The sequence below is a fragment of the Mizuhopecten yessoensis genome, unplaced genomic scaffold, assembly GCF_002113885.1.
Source record: "Mizuhopecten yessoensis strain PY_sf001 unplaced genomic scaffold, ASM211388v2 scaffold5229, whole genome shotgun sequence".
In the NCBI taxonomy this organism is placed as follows: domain Eukaryota; kingdom Metazoa; phylum Mollusca; class Bivalvia; order Pectinida; family Pectinidae; genus Mizuhopecten; species Mizuhopecten yessoensis.
Window position 1 is genome coordinate 1,814,071 of NW_018405944.1, and position 25,911 is coordinate 1,839,981.

General features: G+C 36.6%; 2 protein-coding genes across 4 annotated transcripts in view; one reads left to right on the forward strand and one right to left on the reverse strand.

Annotated features, from left to right (window-relative positions):
• The window catches only part of LOC110450448 (prospero homeobox protein 1-like), a 43,739-nt gene extending 39,232 nt beyond the window's left edge, over positions 1 to 4,507 (reverse strand). The window contains exon 1 of one of the 3 annotated variants that reach the window (XM_021497985.1): positions 4,463 to 4,507. The gene's annotated coding sequence lies outside the window, so the exon portion shown is untranslated. Of the gene's footprint in view, positions 1 to 941; positions 1,022 to 2,338; positions 2,568 to 4,462 lie in introns of those variants that run through there. The other 2 variants (XM_021497984.1, XM_021497986.1) reach the window with 2 other exon arrangements.
• A 43-nt stretch (positions 4,508 to 4,550) lies between these two features.
• On the forward strand, positions 4,551 to 24,761 carry LOC110450449 (dihydrolipoyllysine-residue succinyltransferase component of 2-oxoglutarate dehydrogenase complex, mitochondrial-like). The gene is made up of 13 exons (XM_021497987.1): positions 4,551 to 4,651; positions 8,373 to 8,409; positions 10,681 to 10,726; positions 11,884 to 11,954; positions 12,536 to 12,610; positions 13,297 to 13,352; positions 14,064 to 14,172; positions 16,472 to 16,719; positions 17,128 to 17,225; positions 17,789 to 17,987; positions 19,045 to 19,128; positions 20,629 to 20,796; positions 21,736 to 24,761. Exons 1-13 carry the CDS (start codon positions 4,562 to 4,564, stop codon positions 21,868 to 21,870), a joined length of 1,416 nt encoding a protein of 471 aa, XP_021353662.1. The 5' UTR covers positions 4,551 to 4,561; the 3' UTR covers positions 21,871 to 24,761.
• The last annotated feature ends 1,150 nt before the right edge of the window (positions 24,762 to 25,911 follow it).

The window sequence follows — 25,911 nt, forward strand, 5'->3', positions numbered from 1 at the left end:
TGTGATGCATTTTAGGTTTGAAGGAGAAAGGAAATTTATTACAAATTTTGTTTCTAAAAACAATTAGTAAATTATGTACTTTAAGATATCATGTTAATATGTTATATTCTGAACACTTTTTATTTAATTTATTACCTCCCTTGTTTCAATCTATTTCAGTACAAAATAATCAAGAGAAACTGAATATACACAGTTTATTTTAGAAGAGACAGACTTTGATGCCAGAAGTGTTCAAATAAAAATAAGTTTATAACAACCCGGGTAAGCCCCCTTCCCCAACACATGCATAAAAAAATCCCACTTCAGAAATTCGGGAAAGGGGGAGAGAATTTCAATTCATCCATATATATGCATCCTATAGTATTTCTTTTAAATTTAACTCATTATTTTTATATTGAATAAATCTTAAGTTATGAATTATATACAGAGACTATCAAGCTTAAATACTAAAAATATAGGCGTTACTTTCTTTTAAAAATTACTTTATAAAGACCATTCAACTAATCTAATTCCGTGTTAGCACTATTCTTACTATTATTTTTACCCTGGTAAAAGACGCCCGACGTCGTACACACAACGATGACCAACGATTCTTTCTAACCATTGACAAGAATCCACTTTACAAGTATCGAGCAATTAATCTTGTCAACAGGTTCTTAAATTGTCCAAGAAAAGTCCAGATGTGCTCATGGAGTATCAGCGATGTTTTTGTTGAGGTGTGACCGTGATGATAGCCAGCCACCCCTCATCTCGAAATGACGATAAGTTACGTAAGATAAACCAAGACCTCTCCGTCACACAAAATAAACGGGGACACCTGGCTTAATTTCTCCAACTTCATTGACCGCGCTCTGTCAATTATGTGTGTGCGGGTCATTGTCTAGTTCTGCCCTCGGTACGGTGTATTTCTATAGCCATTACGCAGGTGAACAATTACCTACCTGAGTCGCGTGGCATTTCTTTATCAGATGAAGAGCTTGACATATCAGTCGCACTTTCCTACCTAATACCGTTGGCCGTGTTACCTTGATAACAAGACCTATTCTCGCCACACAAAGAACCATGCGCACCCGCGCCAATCAACTGTAACAACCCCTCACAGCGAAATAGACCGCATATCTTAAATTCTTAATCTTTAAAAGCCCGAAAGAGGACACACTGATAGTATAATTTCAAACTTGATTTAATCAGATTTAAATTGTTACACACACGAGAAAAAAAAAATCAATTTTCCAAATATTTTCTTTTGTTTCACACCTATTTTTGTCAGAACTAGATTGCAAATAATTACATCTAATATATATATATATGCAAAATTTGTTTTCTTAACAATTGGAATTACAAGAAGAGACAAATTATAGAATGACAGTGATTCGCCTATTTTTCATCTAATTTTAAAGATGGTTTTCTAGGCTTGGGGCTTCTCTGTAAATTTATACAGCTGTGATATGTTTGGCCAAGAACAAAGGCAAAATTTATTAAATACGTGACGTTCAGTTGAATGTACGTTCTTCCTACTAAAAGAGCGCTTTCTTAATAATTGAAATAAAATGTTAAAGATATTATTTTGATGCAAAACACGTATTTGTAAATAATTTTAAAGAATATATGAAATATAATAAATGTCATACATAAATTTGACTACAAACATCATCGTTATAAACAACAATACATTCGACAATTATCTTTTTATAACTTTTAACTGTGCATTTAAACAGATAGTGAAATAACCAGATCGTGGTGATCATGATTGGGTACTGATTATAATCAATTGATTAAAACGATCGATTTCTGGTGATTAAATACACAGAGAGAACCCATGTGATATTTTCTATTTTAATTTCTTGAGATATGACTTATCAAAATGACCTGACGGTGCAGGCGTGATCGGACAAAGTTCCTTCTGATTTACAGTGAGATTTATAGATATCAACTTTTAAATATAGAAAGGATGACGGTAGCACAGATTATGTAAATATACCTTTAATATTATCTAAATTTTATCAAAAGTGTGCCGTCAAGAAAATCTATTATTAATCATAAGGTAATGTGTATATACATGTAAACACAACTTTCAATAAAAGTTACACCGGTGTATGAAATAGATAATCGTTTCAGCTAAGGGAAATCTGTGAAAAATATCATGTCATGTTTTTCCTCAAGTTGTAAGACGTGACAGACTTCTCGAGAACTGTGAAAACCGACCCCGGTGTTTATTGCACGGAAATGTCTTATTACAAAACGGAACCGAGAAAATACGACACAACCTGACATTACTCACCGAGAAACATTGCCAAAGTGTCAAGCAAATTATTATCAATGTAATATATGTACTTACCGAAGAAATCCTTTCTTTAACCTGACTTGCCGGTAAATAGAAGTTACTATTTAATAGGTCTTTTTCCTGTCGGTAAGCTTATAATAGTGTCCAATATCTGTATGTATTATGTGTCCAATAACCACTGCTCATAAGATAGAATAATTTAACTTTTGTCGGATTTAATGTTTTAAATGAATTCCCTTCTGGAAAAAAATTACTAGTTTAAGACACAACCCACTACACGCGCCTCTCGCGAGCAGATGAAAATCCCATTCATTAACTACTCATGAAAACTCATCAAAGGCTTGTTCTGACAGCGGGCTTATTGGCCAGCCGTCTGTCAATGGTTGGGAACGCCCACAATTTAGCGGGCTCGCACCACAGATGATAATCATTCTAGCGATGACACAAAATGGTATTTTATTAGGGATATGATACCGAGGCCGGGTTTAAGGATGTCAATCATAGCTCCTCATTATTTAATAAACATCTCTCAGCCAGAAAATGGCCGAAAGACACGAAATGTCAGAAACGGGAAACGAACCAAATGCAAGCCGTGGCTTTTTACACGAGATTCGAATTTAAGAGGTTTTAAATGCCTACTTACATTGTGTAGTTAGTTCCCCTTTTAAGCAATTAGATGTTAAAATCATATATTATTTAAAATTCCAACTGGTCACCATTAAAAAAATATTTTATATACATGTATATTTTACCTAAAGAAAATCTAAAAATCATTTTTTTATTATCTTTTTGCTGACCAAGACAATGATAGAATTTTCTTTGTCTTGTTATCTTTCATATCTTTAATTGTTATTTAGCTTTTGAAAAGATTGTTATTGACAAAATTCAGCTTACGTGATTGCAAAACCAGTATAATTTGAAAGATGTCTTCACATCAAATAAGGCGGTATATGGTTTCCGAGTCGTATAACATTGAACAGTTATAGTGTCCGACATTAAAAAGGTCAAAATAAAGATATTGACTTGTTACTTATATATATATATATATATATAGTATGCTCTCTTAATCCTCGTTTGTAAAATAAACAGTATCGCTTTGTAATTGATGAAAAGATATATGGTTTAACTCCTCATACCGTTCATCATGATTTAACTTGTATAAGAGTTTGATTCCCGAATCAATTATAGTAATACCACTGAGAACCATGGCGCTAATAGAATACATTTACGGTGCAGAGACATATAAACCGTGATATAACGACCGTCTTCGATGAAATTTCATTTCATTTTGTAGCAATACGATATACATGTTAAACATCTTTTGGTAAAATTTGTCTTTTTTTTCGTATCTTGCAATTTACTTGGGATAAAACTTAAGACATACATTTCACCTATGTTTTTGAACGATTAGAGCCCGACGTCGTTTCATTACACCGGGTATTACATGTTAGACGTCATTTTATTAGCGAACTACGGAAGACATCTTAAAAGTTACAAAGAGCTAGATAAATCATTATCGTGCATAAACTGAAATCATTTTTTTCTGTATCCAGCGATGTCATAGGGATATGTGAATACTTTATAAAATCTGTTACACAAATTTTAGTTGTTTTAATTTCAAATGCACATAAGCTCATTTTTCTTCCTTCCTTCTTTCCTTTCTTATACCTCCGAAAATTGGAATAAACAGTTGATGTAAATATTGTGTGATACTATGTAAATAATTTTGAATGTATTAGTTATGGAGGGTATTATAGCTTGGTTAAACTGTGACCAATCCATTTGGTTGAAATGAAACATGTAAACGAACGAAGGAAATGTATAATTATGGTATTAATTAATTATACCTAATATGGATCAAAAGACCTAATTAACATCGTTATAGCTGGTGTCTATAAACATATAGCATTATCAGGATAATAACACATGTATATATCCTGAAAATAATTTAGCATGTCTTTTTATTGAAAGTTCAATGCGCGGACTTCAGCTAATTCGATGTTCAATGTAAGATAACGGAAAAGTAATTATAGTCTTTCAATTAAATGTATCGTGCACCCGTTATACTTGTTAGTTCTGTGACATTATTATTGATACAGTGATAACACCTTGAAAAAATAGAGAATGTCTTACCATGAAATATTTAAACACGCAGAAATATAAGCTAATATGTCTTACCTTTACTAACACCGTCCTCGCACTTTACCGATTTCCAAGATGACAAATACTACAATGAACTTTGACCCATTTATACGCATGCGCCCAGCTCTTTTCAATATGGCTGCCATGCTGGTGCAAGGGTCGAAGTGTTTACCAAGATATGTGTGTAGATTGACACTATTAAGAAACTCACCATGGAAAAGGAAGGCAAGTTGGGACAAAATTGAATTCTTCATCAAATACAGAACACATCTTTATTCATGTTACTGCAATACATTCCAGAAATGCTTGTAAACAAAGATTAATTCCAGTGACCCCCTTGAAGGACAGCCTAATATTACCGGCTCCTGCTAAATGAAAACAAGATACAAAAAACAATTGTAATATTGCATTTGGAAAGAAATCTTGTTCTTTTGTGGAATACACAGTTCCATAAATATACATTGTGGAATACACAGTTCCATAAATATACATTGTGGAATACACAGTTCCATAAATATTCAATTACGCCGAAATCTAGCATGTCATTGCGAGTAATTTCATCATATATAGGGTCGGTGAGAAAGACCTCGGGCAGTTAGATCTATTTTTGTGCCCAGACTAAATTATTCAATGAATTCCTCTGATATTCAATAACTTGAAAATAACATTGTTAATAATTATACATTAATGAATTGCGAAAATACACAGTAGGAGGGGAGAAAAAACCGGTTATGGCTATGATTGAAGGGAGGCAACCCGAAGTGTACCTTTAAGAGTTGGTCCATAATCAATACACTACAGGTATCAAATATATATATCATACAATGGGAACTTATGACACCCTCTCATTAACCAATACTCAGCCACCTCTCATTAACCAATACTCAGCCACGATATGGGCAAAACAGTACCTTAACTTCTTGGGTAAACATTTATTTTCGTTACAACTTGGGTCTAAAGCACTGCTGAGTAAATAAACTGATGTGAAAAAAAAGTTATAGAAATATGTTAAGAAAAACTGAAATTCCTTGTAACTTGTCGACAAATTACATTTATTTTTATGTTCCTGTAACATTTGCTAGCTTTTTTCTCTACGATCAATCTGTCCGACAACTTGGTTGATCTCTGCAGATGCATCTTGAGGAGGACTACGTCAAATTCAATATATAATGTAGGTCACTGTGACCTGACCTATAAGGCTTTATTATATGTATATAATACTTTTTCTTAAAGAGTGTCGGTGAAAACAAAAACACACCATTATTTAATGTCAGTATAAATGTGTTTTTCTCCCTGTAGGCAGAAATGCAAGGCCTAAAAATAAAAAAGAGTGGTAGACTATACCTGCAGTACGGTGAATGTATTTTATTCTAATTTGTTCATAAATGATCCCTGCTAGACTAGCCCATAGGAATTCAATATTAAATATTGAGAGGGTTTGGCCAGGCTCTAGCAGAAGTAAAGGTGGACCAAACAGTGTTTAAAGACCTCTTCGATTTTAACCTTTTTTATTACAAAGCATATATACTTCCTTGGGTCGAGGCCTAGAAGAGTCATGAAACCACTGTGTAAAAAAGTCTCACCGTAATTGAAGGAGAAAGTCTGAAATTGCTGTGTACTTATGACATAGATTAAAACAAAAATAGACATTAATACAAATTGTTACAAAAAAGATAACACATATTTACTGCATGACCAATGATCCATGTTGATCATTCAAAGGGAGGGAACTCTTAAGTGTGTATCTTACCTTTAACCTTTCAAGACGTTTCATTAGCATTCATATGTATTACTAAATCAAATTGTATTAAATATTGAGTTGAATATTATCATATACATATGTGACATTGTTATTCTTGTAGCTTGAGTGGTATATATGGTCCTTATGAGAAATTCAATGGATAAGAATTAAGATCTGATGTGAAATCTGTGGTGTAAACATACAAAGCTATTTTGTTATGTTCATACTACATAGGAAACGTTACAATCATAGTCTATTTCATATCTAAAACCAAAAACGTATTTTGCGGAAACTGTTCTATGAACCAATCCAATAACAGCCAAGCATTCAGTCTGCACTGTCAGTATGAGTCAAATGACCCAATAAATCCTGAAGCGATTTTAAATGGCTCTGCTGAAAAAAGGCCAACAGAGGATTTTAGGCTGAATATAGGAATAAAGGCATGAGATTTAAAGACTAGTTACTAAAATGGACTTGTTGAAGTTGTTCTCAGCTTATATTAATTCCAAACTTTTGATATGTTCTTGGGTTGCATTTCTGCCATTCTTCTTTTGATATATATTTCACATTCAACATAATATCACACCAGGTGATCATGAGCTATCGAGGCCCTTGGGGCTGTTAGATTTGCTTGTATTTGATATGGGGACGGCGTCATTGTGAACACTACAAAGACCACACAATTTCTACTGCAACGTCAAACTGGAGACAAACTGGAGACAAGCTGGGCAAAGATCAATAACAACATATCATAGATATACTGATAAAAACACAAAAAGAAAGATGTAAATGATATAATGGTCAACAGAAATTGTAATGCCTGTCTGTAGACGAAGTGTGTGACCACGATGGAGTCATTAGCGCCACATTACGGGGACAGGTTTTGAGACGGCCATTTATTTAGCAAGGAAATGGTAATGGAAGACCCTTTCCTTGATTCTATTTACACTCTTTATGAAGCAGACATTTACCATATCTTTTTTCGCTCTTAAAAGGAAATGTCGTTCCGGTCATATTTCTTTATTTTCCCTTGCATGTATGAATAATATGACTTTTAAGTTGGCAAAGTAAGTGGAATACAGGGCTGTAAGGGATTGGCTTTTACTTCCATCGTAACTCCTTGTCAAAACATGAAAAATTCAGCTGTCGTAACAGAAGACTAACGTGTGACGTTTTGTGGGTCCCTGGGGAGTCACACAATTTCGAACTAACATGACCCAGTGTCTGACAGTTGACAAACTACTGACTTTGGTGGTGCCACTAGAACTAGCTATAAGTTACATAGGTATAGATATACATTACGAAAGAATGTGTTTTCGTCAGACGTTTCTTCCGGTACATATATATGAAAAAGACATTCGAGAACATAAATTGAATAACAAAAAATTGTAATTTTATTGGTACGGTTTGTTTATTTCAAAATAGCATAATCATGGCTGTCTGTAAGTGGCTATAATAAAGAGCATTATTGATTCGGAGCCTGATCAGAGAACAAAATTCATAGACAGTTTCTCATGTTATATTTCATTTGCCACTTACGTTTTAATTATTAATCCGGAGAAGTGAGACATCTACTTTTGTCACGCAGGTTAAGATATACGTTCTATATGTGCTAAACATTCTAGAGCATTTAATACATAGAGAGGCTTCAAATTATGTTCAGTTTTTAAAATGCACAAATTTCTACGTAAAATTTAATTTAAATGTATTGTCAGTTGAGTACTTATTAGAACATAATTAACATCCGGCAATTGTCAATGGACTTCAAAATTAAAAAAATATATCTCTAGTTTAGTGAAAGCCGTAAACAAAACTTCAGGTTATCATTTTATTGTTGCCTTTATAATAAAAATACAGATTTTAGAATATATATAATTATATATATCTTCATTAATGGAGATGTGTTGACTTCCATGTGTATTGCAAAAACTGTTCATGTCAAATTGTCTCGGGTAATTTGAAATGTTCATTCTTTATTTATTATTGAGGATTATAAGACCGTGGAAATATTGAGAAACATCGATGTAGGTCAGTGCCCTCGTTGTATATAATTTTGTAGGTTGTGTGTTAATTCTGTCAGAATTATTGATGATTTTACAATGACTTGTTTTAATGTATGCTTATAGGATTCGGGAAATGACTGCGAAGTTTTTTCGTCAGTAAGTCATGAGTTAGAAGTAACACATTGTTTCTCTTGTGTTGTAGATCAATAACTTTGCTAAAGAGAAGCATCCTTTGAGTGGTAAGTAAGTTCACTGACATCTTCGATTCAAGATAAAAGAAAATACAGGATTCTTCAGTGTGTTTCTATTTTGTGTGATATGAAAGCGTGGTTGTAATTTATTCAAATGACATATAAAAACAACACGGTACTAGCTATTTATTGAAGAAACTTGTTCACGCAATTTTGCCTGCATTTATTCCCCATGAACATTAACGAAGACGAGAGAAATACATGATTAACGCGTGTACTTTACTGGTCCTCACTGAAAGCTTTATGTAAATGCTTCCTTTTATTGATGATGTCTTATCTCACGCCACAAGTTAACACGCTACTTTCACTCTCTCTCTGTCAAACTGGAAAGATCAATTAATTTTGTGATGTGATAACGATCGGCCATTGCGTAGAATGATTTGAAAGTCTTCGGCAAGTATTTTGAGTCATTAGCTTTCAATACATTGTCTTGCCTCGTTTATATATATAGGGTGTTTATGATTATGTGAGAGAAGAGCTTAGGGAACAGATTCAGCAATATGGCAGTAATCTGGCAACCTTGTAACACAATCTACAGATACACATGGCAAAGACTTCGTTGGTGAAATTGATAAATTGATACATGAAGCCTGTTGCTGTAGTATTAGTACTTGTGATGAATCTGTAATTTTGGACTGAAGGAATTAAGTCACTTCTAAGGGATTTATCTCTCCCCAAACTTCCTTGAAGGGATTTATCTCTCCCCAACTGCCTTTAAGGGATTTATCTCTCCTCAATTCTCCTTTAAGGGATTTTCTCCTCAAACTGCATTTAAGGGATTTATCTCTCCCCAACTTCCTTGAAGGGATTTATCTCTCCCCAACCTTCCTTGAAGGGATTTATCTCTCCCCAACTGCCTTTAAGGGATTTATCTCTCCTCAATTCTCCTTTAAGGGATTTTCTCCTCAAACTGCATTTAAGGGATTTATCTCTCCCCAACTTCCTTGAAGGGATTTATCTCTCCCCAACTGCCTTTAAGGGATTTATCTCTCCTCAATTCTCCTTTAAGGGATTTTCTCCTCAAACTGCATTTAAGGGATTTATCTCTCCCATACTGCCTTTAAGGGATTTATCTCTCCCCAACTTCCTTGAAGGGATTTATCTCTCCCCAAACTTCCTTGAAGGGATTTATCTCTCCCCAACTGCCTTTAAGGGATTTATCTCTCCTCAATTCTCCTTTAAGGGATTTTCTCCTCAAACTGCATTTAAGGGATTTATCTCTCCCCAACTTCCTTGAAGGGATTTATCTCTCCCCAAACTTCCTTGAAGGGATTTATCTCTCCCCAACTGCCTTTAAGGGATTTATCTCTCCTCAATTCTCCTTTAAGGGATTTTCTCCCCAAACTGCCTTTAAGGGATTTGTCTCTCCCCAACTTCCTTGAAGGGATTTATCTCTCCCCAGACTTCCTTTAAGGGATTTATTTCTCCCCAAACTTACTTTAAGGGATTTATTTCTCCCCAAACTTACTTTAAGGGATTTATCTCTCCCCAAACTTCTTTTTAAGGGATTTATCTCTCCCCAAACCTCCTTGAAGAGATTTATCTCTCCTCAATTTCCTTTAAGGGATTTACCTCTCCTCAATTCTCCTTTAAGGATTCCTGTACGTACCACTGCGTAAAAAGTGAAAACTGTTATTTTCCGAAAACATTATAGCTTTGGTAAATCATTTCAAAAAAGAAAACAAAACCTTGCGGGACTTTTATGAGAAATAATTAAAAATGAAAAGCACAAAATATAATCAATAACATTTTTTGGGGTGTAAAATGGCAGTGCAGGGCTGCTCGCCATTAGAACCCTGGACTTCAGAATGTTCTACTACAGCTCAAACTGACTGAGATACCTGGTATGTAGTGCAGTGGGACAGGGATCCTTAAGTTCATTCATCAGTCTTTTCCACAATTAAAGATCAGCACCCTTTTTTCTCAGTTTGTTGTGATAAATTCCCAGAATCATTTTTTAAAAGTTTTCTTACATTTCAGTTATTTACACTATACAAATTATTTATCAAGATATGTATAATTGAAATTCCTGATTATAGAATTTTTTTAAATTGCTAAAACATTACAAACACATCAATTTTCATAGTTTTGCTAATTTAAACAAAGAATGGACCCAGTGCCTATTTCCTGATGAATTCCTGTGTACAGTTTATGGATTCCACAGAGTAATGTCCCTGAAGTATAGTTGATGTTGGTTGATTCAGTTTTGAGACTGAAAATTCTGAAAAGATTGCAGAAAGGAATGATCTCTTGTTTTAGGATCCAGACGGGCAGCATCATTGAAACAGTGTGAAAACCTGAAACTGTGAGTTTTTGTGGAAAAGTTTATTTGATTTGTGCAGAGGGACCCACATACATTGTATTTACTATATCTGATGCTTTAAGAAAAATACTGTATTTGTGTCAGGATTTTTGAAAAAAACCAACGCCAGGGCGTTGGCAATAAATGTAATTTTTTGTTTGTGAAATGATTACAATCAACATAGTTGCAATGATTATTATGCAAAACACATTTGAAATGATCAAAAGTTTTCACCATAAATTTTTTTATATATTTAAAGAGTTATGAAATAAACGTTTAATTTTATTTTTACCAATGTCATAATACTGATTTTATATTCTTAAAACTGTTAACAAAGACCAGTGGATCTGCTCCAAGTCCATCAAGTGGTCTACCATGTAGTTGGTCTGTTCATACAGGTTCAGCTAAAATTAAAAATCACTAATAACGGGGAACATTGCATCTGTACATAACGGTACAATCAGATAATATTGCTATATGATTTAATCATTGTGTACACAGAAAAAAATTCTCCCAAAACTACTTCAATTTTGGGCCATTACCACATGTGGGTCTCGTGTTTGGAGTGTTTCATTGGTTTCTATCAATAGACAGATCATGACCTTTCTAGCAACTTTGATTGTACTTGTTATGTAATGAAGCTCTACAATTGTTTTTCCGAGTTGGTAACTGGAGTTAAACAGACATAGACTTTCAAACATGATGTCATTGTTTTGGGAGAAAAGGGTCCTCTAAATCTTCATATTTGCTTTTCATTTTTTTTTTTTATCTAACTTGAGTTTGTTTATTAGAAAAAGTAAAAGACATGAAGTTTAAGAGTGTATTTTAAATTTCTTAAAATTAATTAAATTACATAGTTTGTATTGAATTCCCTATACCTTTTTATCTGTTTTTTATACATGTACATGTTCTACACATATTTCATTCTTATACACTTTATTACAATTGAAGGAGTAACATTTTTTGGAAGGGGTTTTATTGAATTCTGCTCGCTAATAAACAAAGGAAACTGAATTATGTATTAATAAAGGGTAAACATCCTGCTACCAATGTTGATAACTTCTTTAATTGTGAAAAGTTGGAAGGGTGGGGATTGGGCGAGAAGTAGTTTATGTTGGTTAGTTGGAGCAATGTCATAGTTTCATTTCCTGATTTTGCAGATTACAGAATATTTCGAAGCTTCAAGTTGGATCCGGAGGTAGACGTAGTTTCCATCAGTCCGCAGTATTTTGTAAGTACGGTAATAGTCTGGATTTTACAGATCTCAATTCTATCGTCTTGTTAGTAATTAATTGAAATGTTGTACAACGTCACAAGCCATATCTCATTTTATTCATCTGGACAAGTTGGAATAACAATACCGATACATCCCAGAATGTTCCAACTTCCATCAAAATTGACACAGTGACATCCAGTGGAAATTTGCATGTACAAAGTTTTCAGAATCCACATAAAATTTAGGTGGTCGCTATGAGAACTTTAGAGTGTATTACGCATATGATGTAATAGGGATTGTTTTAGAAACTCAAATAACTTATGCAGATGAGGTTGATGATGCTTGGTTTATATATATATTCAGATAAATCGGATTGCAATCTGATGATAGATTGATTTTAGATTATTACTTAAAATTACTGTGATGATTGTGAAACATCAGATTGTTATGTGTAGACATGCCTCATCACAGAAAATGGGCTCTAATACACATAAGTTTGGGTGACACCTAAACCATGTGTTTGTAAACTATATCCACACTAATGTTAAAAGTTTTATGAATTATTGAATATCATTTTTTACAATTCCCACTAACAGGTGATGAGTTTAAGATTGTCAACACACCTCAGTTTGCTGAGTCGGTGACAGAGGGAGATGTCCGCTGGGAAAAGGGTAAGGACTTGTTGTCTATTACTGGGGAGATGTCCGCTGGGAAAAGGGTAAGAACTTGTTGTTTATTACTTTGTGGACAACAGGGGTCACTGATCATGAGAAGAAGGTAAAGAGCTACCCTATGGAGGGTTTGCTTGGGAAAAGCTACAGACTGCATGTAGTGGGTGTTTTTGAGATAATAAGGATTTTTTCATGGGGGAGGGGGGCACTGGAAAATAAAAAATAAAAATAAAAACTGGTTTTTGCTTTCATGTAGAGAATGGCAATCAATGATAAATAGGTCAAAGTTTTGATTCAGGATCATGGACAATGAAAGAAATTGTTCTGAGCTTGATGGCATTAAATTGACCATATATTGGCCCGAATGACCTCTTCAGTGTTGATTTACTGTTAAGAATGTAGTGATGACAATGAAGCATATTTATGATACCATCTTGGTAATCACACAGGAAATATCTATATCGGTCTATCCCACCGACTTGAAAATGATGTGTGGATGGGCAATTATTCATCAAAGCCAAAAGGATGTTATTTTCAATAATATGAATAAAAATAAAAAAGAGAAATAAAACACAAATTTGTTCAGTAACAAAGAATGACAAGGTGGCAGATAGCAAGAACATCTGTTTCAAGAAATGACTTGTGTATTTATAATTTTCAAGAAATCATAAATCATTTATTTACAGCTGTGGGAGACTATGTGAAAGAAGACGAAGTTGTCTGCGAGATTGAGACAGATAAGGTGAGTTATCATTAAACGGAGATGATCTCTCTCGTATCTATACCAGATAGAGTTGTGAGAAATGTCTGTTTCATGGGACCATGTACATGTGACTTTGATAGCAGATTGTTAGAGACTGGACTTATCAGACTTATCAGATGGGAGATAACCAGGGTAGTTGAGATCCCAATCTGAAATTCTTAAAAATGTTAATTAACTCAAATAATCTGTTCAATTTTGCCAGTTTCCTCAATTTCTAAATTTTAACAATGCATGTTTTGTTATGTCAACCAAAGTTATTTCCTGGTATAAAACCACATCTTATTTATTGTTGAAATATGAAAGGAAGATATTGACTACGAAAATTGCAGCCAACTTAGTGCTGAACATTTTTGCCAGGCAGTTAGAAAGCCTTGTGCCTTGCTAACAGTGATTTTAGCTATTGAAAGGATTTTAAACACAATAAAACCAAACCTCGCAGGCAATGGCATGTGGACATTTTGTGGTCTGGTCTAAGGGGAGACAACTTTCATTCATAAGTTTTGTTAATACATCTTTTATCAGGTTTTATAGCGCAGGGAATAAAGTGTTGTGACATTATTTGTAGTTACCGTCAACTGTTGAAATTTTGTACAGACTGGTCTAAGGGGAGACAACTTTTGTTAAGAGGCTTGCCAAGCTTTTATCAAGTTTCATTGAACAGGGAATAAAGTGCTGTGCCATTATTTGTAGACATCCATCTCAGTGCCCAGTCCTGCAGCAGGCTATGTGGAAGAGCTGTTTGTTCCAGATGGAGAGAGGGTGGAGCCTGGTCAACAACTCTTCAAACTCAAACTCTCGGGTCAGTCAAACTCAAACTCCCGGGTCAGTCAGACTCAAATTCCCGGGTCAGTCAGACTCAAACTCTCGGGTCAGTCAGACTCAAACTCCCGGGTCAGTCAGACTCAAACTCCCGTGTCAGTCAGACTCAAACTCCCGTGTCAGTCAGACTCAAACTCTCAGGTCAGTCAGGCTCAAACTCTCGGGTCAGTCAGACGCAAACTCCCGGGTCAATCAGACTCAAACTCCCGGGTCAATCAGACTCAAACTCCCGGGTCAATCAGACTCAAACTCCCGGGTCAATCAGACTCAAACTCCCGGGTCAGTCAGACTCAAACTCCCGGGTCAATCAGACTCAAACTCCCGGGTCAATCAGACTCAAACTTTCAGGTCAGTCAGACTCAAACTCTCAGGTCAGTCAGACTCAAACTCTCAGGTCAATCAGACTCAAACTCTCGGGGCAGTCAGACTCAAACTCTCGGGGCAGTCAGACTCAAACTCTAGGGTCAGTCAGACTCAAACTCTAGGGTCAGTCAGACTCATACTCCCTGGACAGTCAGACTCAAACTCCCGGGTCAGTCAGACTCAAATTCCCGGGTCAGTCAGACTCAAACTCTCAGGTCAGTCAGACTCAAACTCCCGCGTCAGTCAGACTCAAACTCCCATGTCAGTCAGACTCAAACTCCCATGTCAGTCAGACTCAAACTCCTGGGTCAGTCAGACTCAAATTGCCGGGTCAGTCAGACTCAAACTCTCAGGTCAGTCAGACTCAAACTCCCGCGTCAGTCAGACTCAAAGTCCCATGTCAGTCAGACTCAAACTCCCGGGTCAGTCAGACTCAAACTCCCGTGTCAGTTAGACTCAAACTCTCCGGTCAGTCACACTCAAACTCCCAGGTCAGTCAGACTCAAACTCCCGTGTCAGTCAGACTCAAACTCTCAGGGCAGTCAGACTCAAACTCTCAGGGCAGTCAGACTCAAACTCTCAGGTCAGTCAGACTTAAACTCTCGGGTCAGTCAGACTCAATTTCCTGGGTCAGTCAGACTCAAACTCCCGGGTCAGTCAGACTCAAACTCCCGTGTCAGTCAGACTCAAACTCTCAGGGCACTCAGACTCAAACTCTCAGGTCAGTCAGACTCAAACTCCCAGGGCAGTCAGACTCAAACTCCCGGGGCAATCAGACTCAAACTCCCAGGTCATTCACACTCAAACTTCTGGGTCAGACAGACTCAAACTCCCAGGTCAATCAGACTCAAACTTTCAGGTCAGTCAGACTCAAGCTCTCAGGTCAATCAGACTCAAACTCTCGGGGCAGTCAGACTCAAACTCCCGGGTCAATCAGACTCAAACTCCCAGGTCAGTCACACTCAAACTTCTGGGTCAGTCAGACTCAAACTCCCAGGTCAATCAGACTCAAACTCTCGGGGCAGTCAGACTCAAACTCTCGGGGCAGTCAGACTCAAACTCTAGGGTCAGTCAGACTCAAACTCTAGGGTCAGTCAGACTCATACTCCCTGGACAGTCAGACTCAAACTCCCGGGTCAGTGAGACTCAAACTCTCGGGTCAGTCAGACAGGCAGCTGCCTGATATATTGATATCACTGTTGATCTGACGAAGCATTGGATTCAAAAGTTCACTGAGCTGAGTATGAATACTGACTGAGGGCAGTTCATTGAGCTTCTTATTCAGTTGTACAGTCATACAATTGCTGAGGTGTTATTGATTCAAATATGTACAGAAGGGTCAAAAAGGGGTAACAATATTTGCATTTTAGCCATTCACATATCAGCATGAAGCAACAAGTTTGTAGGGGTTCCAAGTAGCAAAGAGATATGTTTTGCACATTCTATACAATATCACTATTCTTGCCTGCTGTAGCCGGGCACCCAGGTTTTAAAGAGGCCAACATCTTGCGATGGCCACAGAGCTATATATGCCTTAGCTCCTTTGAACTATTCACCGTAGCTTGGGTCAGAGATTCTTTTATTATAAACTGACACTTCCTAATCAAAACTCATAAACCATAGAATGGTACAATATGGAACTGGCCCATGGATATGGATGCATAATGCATGAACAAAATTTCAGGTCACTTATTAGAGGTCAAGGTCACTTGCTATAAATACTATTCTAAATTATCATTATTGAGGGGCTAATGTCATGGTTGCTATTGTAATTCAAAAGAAAGAGAGAAGTTGTTATCAGATAAAGTCTAGCCAAATTTTCCTGTTAAATTGTTTGACAGCCTTTTGGTTTTTTAAACAAACAAAATATTTGAGCATAACTAGGATTGTATCATTATGAAAATATTTGGTTACAGGTGATGCTCCAGCTGGCGGTACAGAAAAAGTGGCAGATGCCCCAGCCCCTACTGAAACAGCTGCACCTGCATCATCAGCACCTCCAGCTGCTGCAACAGGAAGTGGCCCTATCCCCACCACGCCTCCACCAGTACAGCCTCTGCCATCCGGACCCACTGCATCTGTCCCTGTAGCGGCCATTAAACCCACACCAGCCACTCCTCAGGGCGCCAGTGTACCTGCAGAAGGAGCCAGGACAGAAACCAGGGTAGGAAACAGGATTACCTATATATTCATGAAAGGACGTTTTTGGTTCTAAATGAACAACAGTTATATTAATTTTGACAAATTTTGCCCTCGTCCTGTCGTGTGTCGTGTCCTGTCCTGTCCTGTCCTGTCCTGTCCTGTGTCCTGTCCTGTACTATCCTATCCTATCACAAGTCATTGTTATGATTTCATTTCTTAACATACTTTCATTGATGTTTATACTAAGGTCTTGTATGAGAGTTCCTCAGATGACTTTCTATTTAAAGGTCTAAAGGTCAATGCCAGTGTCAGTGTTGCTATTTATGGTTTTGCAAATGACAATACGGATAAGATTTTACTTTATTTTCACAATTACAATCTTTGATATATTTCCCTGGTAATAATATATCATTATAATTGTTTTTGACAGGTGAAGATGAACAGAATGCGTCTGAGGATTGCCGAGCGTCTGAAGGAGGCCCAGAACACATGTGCTATGTTAACAACTTTCAATGAAATAGACATGAGGTAAGGGTGTCAGCCGAACAAGCTAGGCATATAGATAATAAGTTATTAAGTTTGTCACTAATAGTGTTCCAGCTAGCAAGGATGTGAAGTTTAGAGGTCAGCAAAGCCACATTTTTTGCATGTCAGTATAACTACTTGACTCCATTGCACAATAGTAGTAGATTCTATTACAGTATAAAGTTTTTAACGCTCAGCAATTTAGGAGTGTGACGACTGGGTGGGGTGTCCTGCTGGGTGTCTTCGGCAGTATGTTTCAGTGAGGTAGCACTATAAAGTTGGCATCAGTTCCAAGCTATCACAAGGAGACAAACACAAACATATCGCAGCCTTCCAAAACACACACGCATTCACTACACGCATGCATCTTGCACACAGGGGAGGCCGACCTTAAATGACCATAGCTGTTGATAGGACGTTAAACAATACTAAACCAAACCAAACATATAAAATATTACAGAAATGATCCCATGATATGTTTAAAGCTATTTGACTTAAAGCAGTGATTCAGTGGATTCAGGTACTAGATGTTGAAATTCTGGAATTGTTTCCTATTTTCATTTCAGCAACATAATGGACATGAGAAGTTGCTACAAGGATGCTTTCCAGAAGAAGTATGGTTTGAAGCTCGGGTTCATGTCGGCTTTTGTGAAAGCCTCAGCTTTTGCACTGGAAGACCAACCTGTGGTGAACGCAGTTATAGACGATAAAGAAATAGTTTACAGAGACTACGTAGACATTTCTGTGGCTGTGTCGACTCCAAAGGTATACAGCAAATCATGTTTACAACAAAACTACAATCCTGTCCTATCACTATCCTTTCATACTGTAAACGGCTTTGTTTTTAAGTAGCCTTATTTTGGTATTTATGACGAAAAATACAAATTTACTCTTCGTTATTATTTCTAGTGTGTAATTGATAACAAAGTTTAAAATGTTGTATGGAATTTATGTTGTCAGATTTAATACCATAAAACGTAAAATTACATCACAATGAATACAAAAATATGGTGTTTTTTTTGTTATGGAGAATGATTATCAATGGTTATTGAACAGAGGATTTGGGTCAGCTTGGTTTTGTTATAAACATGTTTTACTGTACACATCCATGTTTGTGTATGGATTATATCCGTGGATTATGTCTGGATTTATATGATCATGAAAGAGATGGAAGTGTTGCTATTTTCAAAGTGTGTATTCATTGCTGGAAAAGTTTGAATTGTAAGTAGTGTCATACAAATTTAACGATGCATCTTTTCACAATGAGGCGAGTATTATAAAATGCCATATATTGCGGGACACATCCTTATGATCCGATAAGGTGAGTATGAACATAAAACAAAAAAAACACATTGTCAAACAAGGAGTAATTTTTGCTGTGACTGGGGGCAACATAGCAGAAATTCATACAAAGTTATAAGAAAATATAATACATTTTCTTTCATTTTGAACATGTTCCTTTTATCCTTTCCAAATATTGCAACTTTAAATGCCAAGTTACATCAAATAATCAGCGTCAAAGATACAAAAGAACAAATCCCACTTCTTTGCTATGTCTGTATATTGATATGCAGTTCAAAAACAGTGCCACTTTTCACAAAAGCAAGGTGAAATATGCATTTGTATACCTTTCATTCAGGCTGTGGGAGTGGGAAATAAAAATGAATTTACTATTAAATTTCATCTATGAGGGAGGATTATATTTAATAATCTAACTATTGGTGAAATTAGTTCACCTTGATAAATGAGACCAAATATCACATTGCCAATTTTTTTTTTTTTTTTTTTTAATCTGTTGTTAATACCCATTTTATGTTTTCAGGGCCTGGTGGTGCCAGTTTTACGGAATGTATCAAATATGAACTATGCTGATATAGAATTAGAAATAGCTGCTTTAGGGGAAAAGGTGAGACTATTTCTGTTTCCCTTCTATCAGTGATCGCTTCCAGATGTCTTATGTCTTATGAAACTTTATTGATAATTATGTTTACATAAAGGTGTGCTGCTTAGCACTCTGCCCTGTACCCCAGTGGTCAAAGTCATGCCGAGGGGTCAGAAAGTTCATTACTTTACACTCTGCCCTGTACCCCAGTGGTCAGTGTCATGCCGAGGGGTCAGAAAGTTCATCACTTTACACTCTGCCCTGTACCCCAGTGGTCAGTGTCATGCCGAGGGGTCAGAAAGTTCATCACTTTACACTCTGCCCTGTACCCCTGTGGTCAGTGTCATGCCGAGGGGTCAGAAAGTTCATGAATGTGGATGTTATGACTAGATAGCCTCTCGCATATCATTTTTGGGTATGTGCACCAAAAGGCAACAGTTATTGCACAAGGGTCAAAGGTCAAATCATCGTAATATATACTTAAGGTATTTTCGACCTCTACTGACATCATATTCCTTATACTGGTTTCACCTACAGCATCTCTATGTGTGGATAGATCACGGCTGGCCAGTTTATCACAAACCACTGTTATGTTCGTAACCAGGTCTCCGCAGTAGGTCAAAACTACAACTGTTATAATACTTGTCCAGGTCAAAACTACGGAACAACTGGACATTATTTCATGAAACATCAACACTAATAAACAGCATACTTTTATTGAAGAAACTTTACGTTTAGATATGTCATGATTGGACAGTGTGTTGCATACCACTCTCCTGTCTACAGATTAGTTTAAGCAGATTTTATTGCATATTACAACAAAAGGTAGGCACAAGTTTAATATCACAACTTATTTACAACTTATTTATGTCTTTTCCCCGATTGAATTACAAAACAATGCATGATAACGCAATAGTATAGCTGTAAATATAATTGACAAATTTTATGAAACTAGAAGTAGAAATACTTGAAAAAACTTGAAGTTACGTATTGTGATGTTTCAACAAAAAAGTAGATCGGCGTCTGAATAATACTCATATATAAACATCAAATGCTATTTTTACATATAAAAACAAGTGTAAAGAAAAAAGGAAAATGTCTACAGATTCAGGTCACAGCAAGTGGTCATAAATACAAATCATTCTAGTCCTTTTCTAGTCTATTACCTCTGAACAGCTGAGCATATGTTGATGATATTGTATAAATGAATGTGTCATAATCTATTTAGAAATGAAGGCAAAATTGAGGAAAATAAATTCTACAGTATGTGAAACCACCAAAACACCTAAATCTCACATATGCATGTTACATGTGCATTAGGCTGTATGATGTCACAGTGACAAAAAAAAGGACAGCCACTTCCATCCCACTAAAAAGATACTTGACAAAAGAAAAAAACAATCTGTTTCATGCCATTGACATTTATTAACAGTTAATAAGAGTTTCCAATTATTTTATCAATCGAGTGTGTCATTTGCCAACCAACTTCTCATTTTAATTTCCTGTTATACTGTTGACCCTCAGGCTCGGGCTGGTGCCTTAGCAATAGAAGACATGGACGGAGGGACGTTCACCATCAGTAACGGAGGAGTGTTTGGCTCGCTGTTTGGGACACCAATCATCAATCCCCCACAGTCGGCCATCTTGGGGATGCATCGGATAGACCAGAAGGCTGTAGTCATCAATGGAAAGGTAGTTATGTTAAATAACGTTGTCGCGATGGACGTGAGACATGTACCTGCGAGATCTTGCGGCAGGAGATTTTTCTCTTCAAAATGGATGATATCTAGACCAATGAAACATGATAATGATATGGGAGTTGTTCCTAGACAATCGTTACCAACAATGTGTAAATTTAGATGATAATCAAGTGAGTCTAGTGACAGAAAAAATGGAATTAGAGACAACACTTCTTGAAAAATGGAATCGACATGTCAGATTTAATCTTGAATCAGAAAATGATTCTAGACCACTAGTAGTCTGGCTTCTATTGCTAAGTAGAATAAATTCTAAAGGGCAAAAAGTCCTTGGTCAAAGGACTGAAGAATTGGCAGATCAGTGAGGTGACCGAGCTTTTTACTGGTTTTAATTAAGCGTGCCCATCCTCTTTCCCAGGAAAATGGTGGGAATGAACTGATAAGGTCGAAAACAGTATTATTAGTATCTTACCTAGATGTTTGTGCCTACCATATATATTTTACTTGCATTTAGTGATATGCACTGTTAAACTCAGAACTCCTGCTTTATATAAGCGAAGTCCCAAAATATATAAATTACCTACCTACCTGCTTGGCTTCAGTGAAATCGTATACATCCAGTCTAAGGGAAGTAACTCCCTCCCTTGGCGGATGGACTTTTCAAACACGTTCGTCTTCATATGATTTTGTATAGCTGTGATGGAACACGTTTGTCATTATCTGAATTCATAGTCTAAGGGAGGTAATACTTGTATTCAATAATATTTTACATGCTAACACAGCTTACTTGAAGTACAAAATTTTCACAAGAACTCGCCAACTCACCTCAATTAGAAAAGAAAATCAGAAAATTCCTTTTATATAAATTAGTAACATTCTGAGTTGTTTTCTTCTCTGTCATTTTTGGAATATGTATTTATTCAATGTGTTTCAGATTGAGATCCGACCAATGATGTATGTAGCCCTTACTTATGATCATCGACTTGTAGACGGAAGGGAGGCTGTGACATTCTTACGAAAAATTAAGTCGGCAATAGAGGACCCCCGAGTGTTACTTCTCAACTTATAGCACCACTGAACTGTATAGAAACTTTCGTCATTTTAATGCATTAGCTCATGCTATCCTTGATCGGGATATTCCAACAAGTATTTATTTTGAGGTGATGCTTAAGACCATCGTTGCCATGGACATGTAAGAAACAACATGTGTCACCAGAGCGTATGAAACTGACTATGAACTTATATGACACAATAGAAACAAAGTTTTGTGATAGTTTGTGAAATCGATAATTTATTCAAACAGTTCAGTATGAACTTACAACTGCCATCGTTTCTATGTGTTTCTAAATCCATGTGAATTAGGAATGGTACACAGATATGGACTTCACCCCACCTATTCCTTATATAACATCAACTTACAGGTGTCTCAAGTCTATGATCAGTTTTGGAATACATTTTGTACCCGTAAGGCAGTTCATCAGCTATAAGGTTAAACTAGTTTATCAGTAGAAATTTGTTTGATGGTATGTGATCCCTACTGTATTTTTTTCTGTTTTAAGTAATCTCAAACAATCACTGAGAAAACAAACAAAAAATATATCAGAAAAACATACTGTAAAACGTAAAGTATTTACCCGTCTTGTTTTGCCGTTTTCACAATAATGAACAAGAGGGCAAATTAAGGGGTTGAAATCTGTTTGTACGATTCACGAATAGTAAGTGAAGTCTGAAATGGATGTTGGGGGTTGGGTTGGGTTGGGGTTGAATTCAGCAGGGATGACGAATCACAAGGGTAGAATTTTTAAAATTGTTGAAAGATTATGCTTACAGTATGACAATTTGAAAAGTGAACTATCTCAATGATTAAAGATCTGCATTACTCTAAAATCTGTTACCTTACTAAGGAAATTGCCTAATAAAACATAATGAAGTCCTGCACATCAACTTCATCATAATTTGATGTTTTAATTCTGGAAGGTCATACTAAACCTATAAGTTACTTTGTGGTAAATGTGCTTGTATAGGTGGTAGAAGTTCAGTGGTAACTTGTACATTACCGGTGTATTACCACAAGACGTTTTTAACCCCCATGTAAGTGGAGGGAAAGAGATCTTAGAATGATTTGTTTTATGACCCATAGAAAAACTGTTGATGGACAGAAATCTCAATTACAGTATATACCTAAACAAAGATGACCACCAATTAAAAAAACATGTTTACCCATTCATCCCTGAAGTCACAATTGAACCTCACCAAATCAAAGAGTGGGCAAGTCCATTTTGAAAATTTAGGGGTGGATGAGTTAATAGATGGAAATTTTACGACAAAGCTATTCTGTAACATAAATAATGTGCCACTGTATACGTTATTCAGTGATTTGTTGGATTATCGCAGTGTTGTCCGTCAGTGTCTGTTAAATAAGTCTGAATGACCATTATTAAAGATTGTTATAGAGGTTTCCTACTGTTTAACCTTTTTGCTGTAAAGAAGATACATTTTTGAGTACAGTAGCATATGTTTCCTAATAAAACTTGATGGCCAGTAACACCTTGACGAGGGGAGACAATTAGGACAACTGTATTAGAATCCTCAGGATTCACTGCAAATTCCCCACCATTTACCAGAAATATTGATCAGAGCTAATGAATACTGAAAATCATTTAAGCCACAGGACTATATGGCAAATTATGTATTTTTGCATAATAAAAGTATAACTAGATATATATTTCGCAAGACCAAATGTTCTCTCAAGCAGGGATCCAAACTAAAGATCTGATTGATGGGGAGAGTCATACATTCTTTCCTTTTGGGAATCATTACACAGCAAAGTCTGGTTAAATATCAAATATTGGGTTGCGAGAGTTAGTAGTTTATGTAGAAAGTGATTAAAAATGTTATTAAAATTATTTTAATTTTTAATGTCACTAATTTTATAATGAAACTCAATCACCCATCAGTTATAGCAAAAATCTGTATTACGAGTTCCAATATGTGGTAGATTCTGGATTAATGCTAGTATTACGATTATACAAAAGGTTTTGGCAAGCTCCGACACCATTGTGTTAAGTAATGGAAAGTAAAAAATTTCCCTTAAATCCGTCTATTCCCGGGTAATGTATTACCAAGTAACAGGCTACAATTATAAGGGCATTGATCATTGTAGACATGCGCTTTTTTGCATTTGGCAGAATGGAGAAATATATTTATTCTTCTTTAGTTTATGTTTTCCTTTGTTATTTCTACCTCTGTTTTTGGATTTTAGGTTTTAACAATCATTAAAAATTCTTTCATTGCCATATTGTCTCCACGATGTAGTTTCTGTAAATGTTGGGCGCGTCAACCAATCATTTTGGTTCAATAACAAGACTGAGGGAAACAACGTTGTATGTAGTATTGTGATGATTATAGCTACGATAACAATATCCGATTGTGTGTGGATGTAAGGAGAACATTCGGTTACTTTATCAAATTGTATCCTTGTGGATAGAACCTGAATACAAATTATGACCAGTAGTCTCTTTTCTGGCGTATATTCCACTAATGATATATTGTGTACCGGGAATTTATTCGCCCAGTTAAACTTTCACCCTCAACTTATAAAATCCATATTTGCCCTCCACATTGATATAGTGAAAATGTTCCAGTATACAGCATTACAGAATTATACAACAATGGGGAGTCTCAGCAAATTTAATCCAGTTTACATGTTTCAGACCTCCAGGTGGTTCTGATGAAGGCCCACTTAGAGGGCCGAAACTTGTAAACTGGATTAAATTTGTAGATTCCCCATTTAATTCGAACTAAATAGATTCAGGGGTTCACTAGATATCTTGTACAAAAGATTTACTATGGATGGAGGGACATGTCGACAAAGAGATGACTATATAATTACCAGTCATTTTTAAACAAATTTTGTTTCTGGATAAGGTATCTGAAAGAAATAAAAGGTTTCCACCTATCAGTCTGAGTTTGGGGCTATCTGTCTGTGTTTGGAGCTATTTGTCTGGGTTCGGGGCCATCTGTCTGGTTTTGAGCTATCTGTCTGGGTTTGGGGCCATATCTGTCTGAGTTTGGAGCTATCTGTCTGTGTTTGGAGCTATTTGTCTGGGTTCGGGGCCATCTGTCTGGTTTTGAGCTATCTGTCTGGGTTTGGGGCCATATCTGTCTGGGTTTGGGGTCATCTGTCTGGGTTTGGGGCTATCTGTCTGTGTTTGGAGCTATCTGTCTGTGCTTGGGGCCATCTGTTTGGGTTTGAAGCTATCTGTCTGTGTTTGGGGTTATCTGTCTGGGTTTGAAGCTATCTGTGTGGGTTTGTGGCTATCTATCTGTGTTTGGGGTTATCTGTCTGGGTTTGGAGCTATCTGTGTGGGTTTGTGGCTATCTATCTGTGTTTTGGGGCTATCTGTCTGTGTATGGGGGTATCTGTCTGTGTTTGGAGCTATCTGTCTGTGTTTGAAGCTATCTGTCTGGGTTTGGGGGAATCTGTCTGTGTTTGGAGCTATCTGTCTGTGTTTTGGGGCTATCTGTCTGGTTTTGGGGGAATCTGTCTTGGTTTTGAGCTATCTGTCTGGGTTTGGGGGCTATCTGTCTGGTTTTGGGGCTATCGGTGGGGCTATCTCTGGCTTTGAGTTATCTGTCTGTGTTTGGGGCTATCTGTCTGTGTTTGGGGCTATTTATCTGGGTTTGGGGCTATCTGTCTGTGTTTGGGGCTATCTCTGGATTTGAGCTATCTGTCTGTGTTTGGGGCTATCTGTCTGTGTTTGGGGCTATTTGTCTGGGTTTGGGGCTATCTCTGGCTTTGAGCTATCTGTCTCTGTTTGGGGCTATCTGTCTGTGTTTGGGGCTTTCTGTCTGTGTTTGGGGCTATTTGTCTGTGTTTGGGGCTATCTCTGTTTTGAGCTATCTGTCTGTGTTTGGGGCTATCTGTCTGTGTTTGGGGCTATTTATCTGGGTTTGGGGCTATCTGTCTGTGTTTGGGGCTATCTCTGGATTTGAGCTATCTGTCTGTGTTTGGGGCTATCTGTCTGTGTTTGTGGCTATCTATCTGGGTTTGGGGCCATCTGTCTGTGTTTGGGCCTATCTGTCTGTGTTTGGAGCTATCTGTCTGTGC